Source organism: Sinocyclocheilus rhinocerous, unplaced genomic scaffold (genome assembly GCF_001515625.1).
Source record: "Sinocyclocheilus rhinocerous isolate Xijiao unplaced genomic scaffold, SAMN03320098_v1.1 scaffold428, whole genome shotgun sequence".
Lineage (NCBI taxonomy): Eukaryota > Metazoa > Chordata > Actinopteri > Cypriniformes > Cyprinidae > Sinocyclocheilus > Sinocyclocheilus rhinocerous.
The window spans coordinates 57,225-71,273 of NW_015664017.1; the positions used below are offsets into that span (position 1 = coordinate 57,225).

The 14,049-nt window shown below is 36.9% G+C and overlaps 2 protein-coding genes across 2 annotated transcripts in view; both read right to left on the reverse strand.

Annotated features, from left to right (window-relative positions):
• Positions 1-3,063, reverse strand: part of LOC107729322 (ADP-ribosylation factor-like protein 9) — a 5,434-nt gene extending 2,371 nt beyond the window's left edge. The window contains exons 1-2 of the mRNA XM_016539784.1: positions 2,371-3,063; positions 1,181-1,349 (exon numbers count right to left, since the gene is read on the reverse strand). Of these exons, the coding sequence (XP_016395270.1) occupies positions 1,181-1,349; positions 2,371-2,574 (373 nt within the window). The 5' untranslated portion in view covers positions 2,575-3,063. The remainder of the gene's footprint in view (positions 1-1,180; positions 1,350-2,370) is intronic.
• A 1,036-nt stretch (positions 3,064-4,099) lies between these two features.
• On the reverse strand, positions 4,100-13,522 carry LOC107729332 (signal recognition particle subunit SRP72-like). Its single transcript, XM_016539799.1, has 18 exons — positions 13,391-13,522; positions 12,745-12,865; positions 12,027-12,150; positions 11,776-11,919; positions 11,582-11,693; positions 9,705-9,736; positions 9,403-9,527; positions 8,193-8,250; positions 7,921-8,052; positions 7,706-7,834; positions 7,560-7,632; positions 7,403-7,467; positions 6,381-6,476; positions 6,115-6,296; positions 5,767-5,904; positions 5,178-5,215; positions 4,942-5,101; positions 4,100-4,687 (listed from the first exon to the last, which is right to left on the reverse strand). Exons 1-18 carry the CDS (start codon positions 13,488-13,490, stop codon positions 4,516-4,518), a joined length of 2,001 nt encoding a protein of 666 aa, XP_016395285.1. The 5' UTR covers positions 13,491-13,522; the 3' UTR covers positions 4,100-4,515.
• Positions 13,523-14,049: the final 527 nt, after the last annotated feature.

Sequence of the window (14,049 nt, forward strand, 5' to 3'; positions counted from 1 at the left end):
TGCTTAATTTAGATTTATCCACTCTGGGACCCAGTTTAAAAAAATATCGGTTTCACTCTCCCAAAACGCCGGATCCGTGTGGACGAAACGCCTATACTATACAAAATGTATGCGTATACAGCTAAACGCATCTCCGTGTGGACGGGGCCTAAAAATAAAACCTTAAACTTAAAATATACTTACTTAAAATAATAGTAAACATTAACTGAAATAAAATGAAATACTTTATTTCAGCTAGTTTCTCACCATTTCTCATTTAAGTTGAAGTTGAAGTTGAAGTACAATGGAAGCCTGTTTCCTTTTTTTCTCAGAATTGTGAGATATAAACTCCGATTTCTGACTTTCTCGCAATTTCAACCTTATATCTCGCAATATAGACTTTATTCCTCAGAATCCTGAGTTTACGTCTTGCAATTGTTTTTTCCCCAAAAAAGAATAAAAAAAGGTAACTGTGACTTTTTACCACACAACTCAGACTTTTTCGAGGTTATATCTTACAGTTTGGACTCTTCTGCTCAGAATTGCGCATTTATATTTTGCAATTCTACATGACTTCAGAATTCTGATGTTCCTGCAACTCAGAATTCACATCTCACAATTCTGACTTTTTTCTCTGAATTTTATTTATATCTCGCAATTCAGTTTTTTTGTTTCTGCCACAGAATAAAAAAATCGGACTTTTTTACTTGCAATAGCGAGTTTATATCTTACAGTTTTCTTCTCAGAACTGTGAGGAAAAAAGAAGTCTGAATTGTGAGATAAAAATTATTTTTTTCTATCGCTTTTTTATTTATTTATTTTTTCCCTGTGGTGGAAACAAGCTTCCATTAAGTAGTAATATAACTATTCTAAATTAAACTAAAATCTAAAACTTAATAAAGACTACATAGACATTTTTTTAAATAACAAAAATAAAAATGACAAACACAGCAAAATGACAAAAACTTTAAAATTAAAATGAAAACAAGATACTTAATTTTAAATGTTTTTATATTATTACATTTACATTTTTTTTGGTGGTACTAACATTTTTTCCAAAGCGACTTGCGTGCATTTATTTCATCAATGCATGCATTCCCTTTGGATTAAAACCTACTGTATGAGTTTGGTGCTGCAAGCACCATGCTGCTTTTTGATCTACAGTAATCACAATATGTGTGTGTAAATGAGCTGTATTTACTCTCTAAGAACTCGATCTGAAGCTCTTCCTTGTTGATGGAGATGGCGTTGAAGCCCTGAGTGGGACACACGTCTTGTTCCAGGCTGCCCGTGGCAAAACAGTGCAGTAAGCTGGTCTTTCCTGCCCCGTCCAGACCCAATACCAGCACCTGAGTACCTGCTGTCCTGGGCTGCACAACACAGAGAACAAACATGACATTACTTTACTGAAATCATAGCATGACGGGAGAGTAAAGCTGCTTCATGTGTCACACTGACACACAGGAAGAGACGGATTATACTACAGGAGGTCCATACAATAAACCAAAAAGCAGTTCATTTGATCAATGCACCATGCTCAAAAATGCAAGCGCTGCATGCAAATTTATTTTGAGTGAATTTTTAAATAAACTCCCATGTAAAACTTTAAAATTATTTGAAAACAAAAAATAAAAATCATAATAATTTCGTAATATTAACTTTCAAGTAGCATTATTTATAGCTTGAAAGATATGTAGCGTATTATTATATATTTATTACTATATTATTATACATTTATTAAAACATGAATCAATATTACAACATTTCTATTATTTTGCATTTACTTTAAGCTTCTGTTAAGCATGATAAATTATACTGTTAATAAATATTAAAATTTAAAAACGATATTAATCTAATTTAATATTATAATATTATCATAATATTATATGTGGCTATTTGCATTGTATTCTATTAAAACATTATATTTATTATTCCTTTTTTTTATTAAAATATGAATTAAAGTTGCAAGATATTTTAACTATGCATCTAGTATTATAAATTATGTTATTTGCATGTACTTAAAGTATCTTTTTTAAGCATTTCATATTCTGATCATGTTTATTAATTATTAAAATTTAGGGAAATATTAAAGTTGCATGACATTTTGAATTATTTACATCAGCTTTAAGGATTGGCATTATATAATAATAAGAATTGCTGAATATTACAATTTATGAGGATACTTTACAGACTGCACGATCTATTAAGCACCAGTTAAGCATTAAATGTTATAATAATATTAATTAATGACATTTCAAATCACTTGTTGTCACTGTAAACTGGCTGTTATTTCCACTTCTGTAGAACTTTCTGCTTTGAGGCCTCGCGTGCAACCAAAACACTGCGATAAATGAAAGTCCGAGAGGATAAAACCGGACCAAACGCACAAACCTCTGTTATTACGGGCGCTTTTAGTGCAGTGTCGGTCTTGGTGGCTTCATGCACGTGCTCTCCTCTGCTCCCGTCCTCGTTCAGCTCTTCTTTCTCTGTTTTCTCGGGTTCTCGTGTTTTCCTCAGATAACACACAGCGCACGCGACGCCTCCCGTGAGCGCGAGCGCGGCGCCCACCAGCCCGATCTCGCGCGCACCGGGCATGTTTACGCTAAATTCGTACCTCCAAATCAAATCGAGTTGAAATGTAAACAAATGCGATACTTTTTTTTCACATGCACCCGGACATGATGCGCCGCATACGGGGCCTCGGTGCGGATCCACAAGTGGATTAGAAACTCCAGAGGTCGATATTTCCGGTGAGTGGAAACAACGCGAGTGAAAAATAGAATTACTCCTGCAGAATTCTAAAAGCGCTAAATGAAGTTTTTCCGTCTTCCCCACAAAAACGGAAAAGGTGTAACCCGAGCTTTTGCGTTTCCTGGAGATCAACAACAAAAGCGGCGGTCTCGTGAGATGTGAGGTAATCACAGCAGACCGCGGGAGATTCTGATCTTTAGTTAAACAGCGGGAGTCGAAGCTCTAATCATCTCCTGAGATAAACTAACCTGCCGCCGAGAGTCACTCTTTTTAACCTAAAGGCGCACACTCCTCGGTGACATGTTTGGTTCAAGTAATGCACGACAGGTCCAGCAGAGGGCGCTCGAACACACGGCGAATCAATTAACGCGCAGCGGCAGCGCCGCCTGCTGGAGAAGTAGATTACCTACAAATAAAAAGATCTGTTCTAGACCGATCACACTGTGGAAAATGTTAAACAAGTTTATTTATGATTTTTGCATAGATATAATGTAAACCTACTAAAATAATACCTAACTTTGAAGTATTACTGTATGGGAAAAAAAGACCACAATGACGATAATACTGACTAAAAAAACAAAAACAATGCTTTTTTTTTTTACTAAAATGTACAATGCTTTTTTTTTTAACTATTGCGTTATATTACAGGTTTTCTGAAATATTGTTTAAAAAATGCAAATGAGGCTTTATCTAATAAAATATGCACACATTTCCATAAATCAGAACAGACATCTGAACATTGGATAATGCCGGGTTCAAAATTCTTGTTTTGCTGACATTAGTTTTAAAGATTTTTTATAGAGGGAATTTTGGATTTATCTTTTCAAATCTGACAGAAGGGAATACAATTTCATATAAATCCAGCAAATGATATATGAACAAACCCCTCTGTAACAACCTTCAGAATATAGATAAGAATAAAACTGCAAAGTGTAGTTTATGTAAATGCTACTAAAGTAAAAAAAAAATAAAAAATCTCAGTGAATGGAAAAAAAAAAGCTCTTAAAGATATTAATTGAAATCTACAGAGACCAATAGATTAGAGTAATAAACTAAACACTTAAAAGTGTATTTTGGATGTTTTCTTTCCACTAGTCTGAAAGACGACATGTTATGGAAGCAAAATAGTTCACAATCCCAAAATTGACCAGTGCATAAAAAACAATGGTCTTGTTTTAATGGTTAAACAGTTACACGTGCTGCACAATTACGGCAACAGATCTTTAGGAGTTTACACATGAAAGAGCAAGACACTCAGAGTTGATTGGTTTTTCCAGGAATCTCTTTATTAAGACATAACACTGGAGATCTGTTTCTGAGGAGAGTTTGTTCAAAATTATAATCAGGGTTGAGCACTGGATTTAAAAAATAAATATCTCAGCTTTGCATAAACAGCCTCTATTGTGACACAAAGTTGCTTTATTAAGCATTTATGTACCAAAAAGCAGAGACAAAAAATAAACAGAGAAATCATACAGGTCCAGAACATATGGTGGGGAAAAAAAAAAAAAACAGGAGAAATGCCCCAGACTCTTTAACATTGATAGTAATGCATGTACACAGTGGATTGGATGGTTAAAAAAAACAGATTCCCAATTAATCCATATGACAGCGTCGCTCACACTGACGTTCAAAAATCACATTCTCTTCCTTCAGAATTTAATGACTAAAACTTTTGCAATTCATCCTCCAGGCCACTGGAGCGGGTGGTGTCTTCATTATAACAACCGTTTCTCAGTGTTTCAAAAACAAGCAAACCAAAGTTTAGATGAAATCTCTCTCTATCTACCATCCTCCCTTCCCTCCTTTCTTCTTCTTCTGCGGTGCCTTCTTGCGAGCGGCTCCGGCCACAGCAGGTTTCTGTTGTCGCGGGGGAACCGCGTTGCTCGTGGCGGTGCCTGTTCCTGAGCCGGGTTGAGGGGAGGTGGGCGGACTGCTGGCGCTTTTACTGGCGTCACTGAAAAACAAACACCAAAAGTATTTCTGATGTTGCTTCTGGTTCATTAAAAATAAATAAATGAACAAATCTAAAAAAAAAAATAAGGTAAGTGTATTGCATTGGTGCTGTATGCATGCAGCAGGGTCAAATGTAAAACTAAAAACTGATTTAAAATATTAATAAAAACAAATCTCAATGATACTAAAATAACACTGGCATGCAGTAGTATATGCTGCAGAAAAAGTAGTATGCGAGTAGTATGGTAAACTTACAGCTCGGCAGACCCTCCAGATGTTGCTCCCTGTGTGCCGCGGCCGACCTGCTCCTTCTTCTTGCCCTTCTTCTTGCCGCGGTAGTACGACCGCTCTCGTATCGGCAGCCAGCGCTCCGGGTCGGGGGTCGATTTGGGGTCGTAGTTCTTGGGCAGTTTACCTGAGTACAAAAATATGAACAACTATGTATTCTTGTTAGTGCTAATAAAATGCAAGGAGATCAATAGCACACATACCTTTCTTCTTTTTCTTCTTCTTTTTAACATCTTGTGGACTGAAATAAAAAGAATGTGTTAAATGAACAGGAGGGTAAAAAAAACCTGTAGATACAGGCTAGAAAGGACAAGTGTTTTCATTAGGTTTTCTGATGTTCATTAATGGTCAAGGTGAACAGACAAGTTTATTTTTATTATGAACTTATTCATATATTACAAATATTTATATAATAATATAATGAATATATAAATATAATAATTACAACTGTCCTGTAAAATAAAAAATTATTTGATAATTATAGGCCTAATAATAATTGTATTTTACAAGTTAAAATACTAATATTTGTCTTAAATTCTAAACTTTCCAATGTTCAAATCCTTTTTTTATGCGGAAATACTGGTGAAATGCTGTAAACTTCTATCCATCCAGACATGTTGGAAATTGTGCAAATCTTTAACCTAACGCACATTGCATTCCCAAAATGCAGCCCTCATTTGGAAAACCTTGATGTAGATTATTAAGGGCACAAACATCACCAAATTTACTGATGTGTCCAGATGGACTGGATTCTGAAATGTAAATTAGTTTTAAAATGAAGGTGTGTGTTACCCCTGTTCTTTAGGCTGGCTCTCGCCCACGACTTTGGCAGCTTTCTTCCTGACATACGTGGCTCCGTGCGAGTTCTCCAGTTCATCAACGTCCACATTGAAGGACATGGTGTCCGGGGAAGGCAGATGCTTACTCAGACTGAATAAAACCAAGCGCTCAGGAAAACACAAGAAAACAGTGCAAGAACACACAGCATTTGAGTCCTTTTCCAAAGCAAAGTACATTTACAGTCAGCAGCCTGGAGTGAAGTAGCTCAAATGTCTTTCTAGCTCACAGAATAAAACCTGTGACCTTCCTGCTGAGCTTTCAAGTGATATTACTGTACAAAACCGCCATGTTTGAGGATACGCTTTGGCCTTGTCTTGATCCACGAGTGAGTATGCAGAGATGAGCTGGGCCAGCGTGTGGACGTCATTCGTGTTTTGTTTCCACAGCTGCTCCAGATCACTGGTGGCCTCTTTCTTACGGCCGTATTTCAGCTTGTAGTTGGCAGCCTCACGCACCAGAGAGAGGTGGATCGCAGACCCCGGCTGAGAGCAGGTAGAGATAAAAAAATATAAGTATGCAGTTCTGAGCTGATAAAGTCTCGCCGAACCACCATCACTCTCGTTTACCTGCTCTGACTGGTAATGCTGGATCGCCTGTGTGAAGACGTCAATCGCGCTGTCAATGTCCTCTTCATTTGTGTACATCGTGACCAGAGCAGAAATCTATTCAAAAACACATCAGAAAAAAGAAAAAAGAAAAACAGGATAACATTTAAATTCGGTTCCTCTTAAGAAACAAAAATAAGTTTTATTGATGTCCTTCAACAGAGATGGTGAGTTTGCTAAAAGTTACTAAAACTATATTTTTATTTATAAAATCTATAATGTATAATGCTTTATAATGTATAATGCTTTGTGTAATTATATTTTCTGAATTTGTAATTTGCTAAGTTACATATAGTTATATATATATATATATATACGATTTTTATACAGTAGAATGCAAGCAAATATAATTTACAACTTTGTATAATTTGCGAAATTTATCTTTGCTGTACTTATAATTTATTCATATAGAATATGGATATTTGTGACCCTGGACCACAAAACCAGTCTTAAATCGCTGGGGTATATTTGTAGCAATAGCCAAAAATACATTGTATGGGTCAAAATTATTGATTTTTCTTTTATGCTAAAAATAATTAGAATATTAAGTAAAGATCATGTTCCATGAAGATATTTTGTAAATTTCCTACCGTAAATAAATAAAAACTTCATTTTTGATTAGTAATATGCATTGCTAACAACTTAATTTGAACAACTTTAAAGGCGGTTTTCTCAGTATTTTGATTTTCTTGCACCCTCAGATTCCAGATTTTCAAATAGTTGTATCTCGGCCAAATATTTTCCCATTTCAAATTTCAAAAAATTGACCCTTATGACTGGTTTTGTGGTCCAGGGTCACATTTGTTATATGCATAAAATATACAGTACTGTAAAATATACAGTAAATATAATGTATAATCCTTAAATTCAACACTTCAGTTTAACAGCGTTTAAATACAATTTAGGTTAATCACAATTATCTTAAACCACTAACAGCCCTCGTGAGTCCCTTCAAAAATAATCAAAGGCAAATGAAATCTCACCATTCCTGGTTTATATTTAAACTCTTCTATTGACTTCAGGATGTCACAGGCTTTGGTTACATGACCTGTTGGAGATGCACACATACACTGCACTTCAAATATCCTTGTAAGTTCAATCTAGTCTCTGTAAGAGTGTCTGTTTGGTTTGTATTCATACCTTGCGTCAGGTAGAGTTGTGCCATGGTGAGTTTGATTCCAGAAGCGCTTTCAGGGTGCTGATCTGAAAACCGCTGCAGGAGAGACGGAAACCATTACAGAACGCCACAAATAGCAGAAAATGAAAGAGTCAGGAGGGCAAAGTACCTGCAAGAGCTCTATGGCTTTGTTGTGCTGTTTTTCTCGGCATAGCTGGGCCACCTGGATCAGAACCGGTCTGGGGTGACCTGGGCTCTGGGCCTGCTGGCTTGCCAACAGCTTTTTGCACTGATCGGCCTGTGGGACGACAATGAGGGGTCAGAACAGGTCACATCCATCAGGAAGAACTCTACAACATTGTACAATACAAACTGGGTGATCACCTGGTTAGTGTACATAGCCAACAGGGCTTTGTTGATCTCAATGGCCTGCAACTGTTTTTTGGCCAGTTTGTGCTCAACCCCTTCAGCGCTGGTCAGTTTCACCTTCTTCTTGGAGTCAAACACGTTTTGGTCCTGGAAGATCAAAGGGAACAGATAAAAACGCAGGTTACAAACAAGCTGAGGGTCTAATTCATCATTCAGCTGACATGATTGGCCCTTCGGGCATGTGAAAGAAGAACATGAGAGAAATCTTTTTGTTTTCTATTATTTACCTTGTTAATGGTGATGATGTTGTTGGCAGTCACAGCCAGCAGACCCACATCAGACGGCCTGAACGCAAAGGCAAACACAAAAACTCACTATGTGAGTCTAATGTGGCAACCTTAACATACATATCAATTTTATTTCTATAGAAATTTTCCAATAAATCCAATGCAAATCATAGATAGCAATAGAAATAAATGAATAGAATAGAATTTAATTATTGTGATAAAAATAGATAAAAATTTTAATTACAAGACACTACATAAAAGCCAGGCTAAATAGATTTTTTTAAATATCAGTATTTTCTGCACCTTTTAATTCCCCTAATAATTTGTTTCCATCTTATCGCCTGAGAATGCTTTTATTTGCTATATTATTAAAAGAATAGTTCACGCAAAAAAGAAAATTTTGCTGAAATTTAACTCGCCCTCAGGACATCCAAGATGTAGATGAGTTTGTATCCTCATAGGAACAGATTTTGAGAAATTTGGCATTACATCACTTGCTCACCAATGGATCATCTGCAGTGAATGGGTGCCGTCAAAATGAGTCCAAACAGCTGATAAAAACAATAATCCACAAGTAATCCACACCACTCCAGTCCATCAATTAATGTCTTGTGAAGCGAAAAGCTGCTTGTTTGTAAGAAACAAATCCATCATAAAGAAGCAGTTAACTTCAAACCATTATTTCCGGCTAAAAGTCCAAAGAACGGCTAAAAAAAAAGCTTACTCCAGTGGAAAAAGTCCACACCCCTTTTGTCCTCTCACATCAAAATCCACACACATCTGTTCAGAACAGTTTTGGCTAGCAAACGGTGCTTAATCTGCGCATATTTCACCCCTGATTCAGATGAGACAACTTTGTCACTGGAGAAAGAAAAATGATGGATAGACTCTTTTAGCCAGAGGCAATGGTCTGAAGTTAAAAACGTCTCGATGGATTTGTTTCTTACAAACATGCAGCATTTCGATTCATGTTAATTGATGGACTGAAGTCCATTGTGATGTTTTTATCAGCTGTTTGGACTCTCATTCTGACGGCACCCATTCACTGCAGAGGATCCATTAGTGAGCAAGTGATGTAATGCTACATTTCTCCAAATCTGTTCCCATAAAGAAACACTCATCTGCATCTTTGATGGCCTGAGGTTAAGTACATTTTCATCAGGACACCTGTTGAGTTGAGTATTTTAAATGTACAGTCTGTAACACGCACTTGAGTTTAATGACTTGATTGTAGAGTTGAAGGGCGTCTTCGGTTCTGCCCTGTAGCTGCATCACATAAGCCATCTGAGAGTGAATGATGGCCAGTTCAGCTTCAACGTCCTCATCTGTCACATCCTACATAAATCACAATGAATTGCAACAAATTACCGGTAATCAAATAATAGCACACAATTTGAGGTCTTTGTTGAAATCCCTATTAAGATTGTGCATGTAATGCTTACATTAGCAAAACCCAATAATGAAAGCACATAAGTGTTGCAAGCACATCACAAATATGGATGCATTACTCACAGAGTCCTCGGCCAAAGACTTCCTGCACAACTCTGGGAAAACAAAGAGAACAAATGGATGAAACAAAAACTAATTGACTCATTCATGTTTTTCTCAGCCAACTCACGTTATTCTTAAAAGCTGCAGAGACTCAAAGTGAAACTATGTAGGCGGCTGATGGAGCTAATTTTGTATAGGCTGGCGCAGCATTAGTGGCCTATGACTAGTGTGACAGACCTACAGTATTACATTCACTTGCATGAGAGATTTAATGCTAACTGGATAATTCTTTGACAAACAAAAAAGGAAGCATTTTACTGCCTACGGATTTTATGAGCCAAACCAAAAGCTGTAATGCACTGCCTGAGGCTTTTCTGACAGTAAATAATCTGCCTGGTTTGGATTGCACAACATGATTTCCCAGCAGTTCAGCACACTCCCACATGAAGCAGTTGATTAAAAACATACTCCATATAAAGACCCCCCAAGACCTTCAGATGTTGTAGAGGTATGGTCTCCAACAAGATGGCATTTTGCCATTGCATATTTAAAGGGGTCCTATTATGCGTTTTCACTTTTTCGACTTTAGTTAGTCTGTAATGTTGCTGTTTGAGCGTAAAAAAGATCTGCAAAGTTACAAAGCTCAAAGTTCAATTCAAAAGGAGATCTTTTATTATATATATATATACTACAACGAACGACTCGTTTGGACTACAACACATATTTTCTGGGATTTGTGATATCACAAATACCGACGAATGGGACGAGACCTGGTTGAGCTGCACTAGAGAAGGCAACGAGTGTTATCACTATGTCGGAGACACGCTAGTTTTCCCAAGGCAGACGAACTTAGAGTGGTTACAATCATCCGGGTTTAAATCACGCTCAAATTGATTTGATTTTGATGCAATATTTACACTGAAGCTTGCAGGCGGCTATGGTAAGGGGCATGATAATTCCCGACCAGGCGCCGAGTGCTGCCAATCACAACACACACTGGCCCAGCTAACCAATCACAGCACATTTCATATTTCAGAAGGCGGGCCTTCATTTCATACAGGAACTATTCGAGCCGTTCATGCCAGACTGGGGAGAGAGGTGTTGTAATAATGTAAAATATGTGAAAAATAATGTGTTTTTCGAACAACCTAGTATGAGAGCCTGTTCTAGTACACCCCCAAAACAAAATCAAGACTTTGTAAAAAGAGCATAATAGGACCCCTTTAAGCACATTTATTTGATAATATTGTGAAATATTATTACTATTTAAAATACCTGTTTTCTATTTGAATATATTTTAAAATATATATTTTACATTTATTTCTGTGCTTCAAAGCTGAATTTTCCACATCATCTATTTTTCTGATAGACTTTACTGCCTTCAAAACTTTAATCTTTAAAACTACTTTAAACGCCAAACTACTTCAGATTGAAAACCTTCAAACTTTTAAAACTTTTTCTAACTTTCTGGTCCAGCTTTCTCAAGCCAACTTCAAAGTTTGTCTTGACAAACTTTTTTATCTAGTTATTATAAATGTTGAAAACAGTTGTGCTGCTTTATATTTTTGTGGAAATGTGCCCTTTTTTCAGGATTCTTTAATGAATATAAATTTCAAAAGAACAGCATTTATTTCAAATCGAAATTTTTTGTAACATTATGAATGTCTTTACTGCCACTTTTGATTAATTTAACCCATCCCTGCTGAATAATAGTATTATTTTCCTTTTCAAAAAAATCTTGCTGAGCACAAACTTGTACATATTTGGAGTTTGCATATCAAGTCTTTTTATGATTCCAGATGCACATGATCTGTGTTGACTATTAACTTTCTCCAATGATACAAACCCATAGTTTGCAATCTCTGCTCTAGCCCTAAACTAAAGGCATGACCTCTGACCTTCAGCCTTCTGCAGTTTCTGCATGGCCTGGCTGAGCTGCCCTTGACCAATCAGGCAGCAGGCAGCATTGTAGCACAGCTCATATGAACTCTCCGGTAAACCCAGATCCTCCTGAATACAAACAAAACATGGAAAAGATATAAGATGCTACCACTTCAACACATTTCCACAGATGAGCGTATCCGTTTCTCACCGGTGACGTGTTCTCCCAGGTGCTCTGCGCCGCTAGTACAGCCGACAGATTCGTCTTCCTCTCCTCTTCATAATCATCCTGAGAGTTTCTGATCAGGTCTTTATAGACAGCCAGACACTCGTCATACCGCTCCAGTCTGTACAACTACACACACAACTGCATCAGCTCCTGCATTCGGACTCAAACATTAAACGCATTACCCCAGAGTTGAATCTGACAGCAAACGCTGACACAAACCACACTGTTCTCACCACTTGGGCGTAGAGCTCCTTGAGTTTGTCTGTTTGCTCTGGGATTCCCTGAATAGTTTTCAAAGCGTGCTCCACCCGGTTCAGACGGTATTCGCAGTAGGCCTTCTCGAACCCGATCATGTCACTACAGAGAGATGAAAAAATGTTCCTCAAAAGCCTGATGATCATATTTGATACTCACATTTTAACATGATTATTACACAAAATGATTTATGGATAATCAAGTAAACCCAAGTTGCTTCATTTCACAGCAAAAAGACATGTGAAGGTGGATGTACAATTATACTAAAAGGCCTTTTACTTGCTAAAAAAAAGTCTAAACTATCTATTAGATAACAGAAAGCAAGGCATGTAGTAGATTGTATGCAGCAGGTTTTCAGCAAAGCTTCATTTTTCAGCAAAGATCATGTTGATAATTTAGAGGCCTTAGAAATTTATATACAATCAGCCCTGATTAGTATGTGATATGATTAAGAATACTGCACACAAAATTGAAGAATAAAGATGTCAAAAGGTGCCTGGATGGAATGCTAGGTTATTTCTAGGGTCACTCTCTACATGTTTTTGGGCTAATCTGCCAACAACTTTTCTTGGTTAAAAATGGTTAGAAATAAGAGGAAGCAATGCATTTCAATGCATTAATGCAAATGCAAAGCACAAACATTTTGTTTAAAATACTAGTATATGAATAGAGCTGCAGCCTGGGTGACTCTCTCACCTGGTCAGTGATTTAGTGTGAGTGTTTATGACATTCAGGGCTTCTTTAAAACCTCCATTCTGGATCAGACAGACAATTTTACAACACAGTGCTGTCACGTCGTCCTTATTTTCATAGAGAACTGCAAACAGTGAGAAAGAAAGAATTAGTAAATATAAAATCAACGAGATATATCATTGTGAATTCTCAAATATTGATTTTTAAACTGGTGTCATATAATTCTCATTGCAAAAAAAAAAAGCTGCATACAGAATACGATAATATTATAAGACAAAGTAAACTTATAAAAACTAGTAATTGTAGATCTTTAAAGTTAACTATAAAATTAAGACATTTGAAATCATGTTTACATTTAATCCAGCCCCTTACGACACGTAATCACTAAGCAAAGACCACTCAAACCTCCAGAAAGTCTCGAAGACTGCCAAGACACTCTTAAGAGCCTCTCATGAGTTTTATTATTAAAGTAAACATCCAATTTGCCTTAATAAAATCTGAAATTTGTGTGGAAAACAGACATTAGCGAATCTACTGCACTGCAGGTTAGACACATGCTACGGGAGACATGGAGATAAACAGTGTTTTTATCTACAGTGAGAGAAATCTTGATTATGATTAAGATATGATTAATATGTTTTTATTTTACTTTTGTTGACAGCTTTCAGGGCTCTAGTAAAGTCGCCGTTCTGTCCGCAGCGGTTGATTTCGGTCCAGAGAGCAGAAACGGGCCCCGATCCGCTCGCCATCTTCAGCCATATGAGCGGAACCAGCGACCGGGGCAAAATAAAAGTCCCACAGCAAACCCAAAGACACAATAAAAGTCCGCGATTTAAAGCGTAAACACAAGGACAGAATAAAAGCTAAATTTGAAAGAAATGTCCCATAAAACATGAAACTTTCACAATATTTTGTAAAACTTGTTTCTTTTTGTTTTAGATTTTTATGATTTTGTTTTTTCACATCATTATCATTGCATATGCTTACTTAGCCTTAATAAAATCTGAAATTTGTGTGGAAAACAGACATTAGCGAATCTACTGCACTGCAGGTTAGACACATGCTACGGGAGACATGGAGATAAACAGTGTTTTTATCTACAGTGAGAGAAATCTGGACAAAGATATGATTAATATGTTTTTATTTTACTTTTGTTGACAGCTTTCAGGGCTCTAGTAAAGTCGCCGTTCTGTCCGCAGCGGTTGATTTCGGTCCAGAGAGCAGAAACGGGCCCCGATCCGCTCGCCATCTTCAGCCATATGAGCGGAACCAGCGACCGGGGCAAAATAAAAGTCCCACAGCAAACCC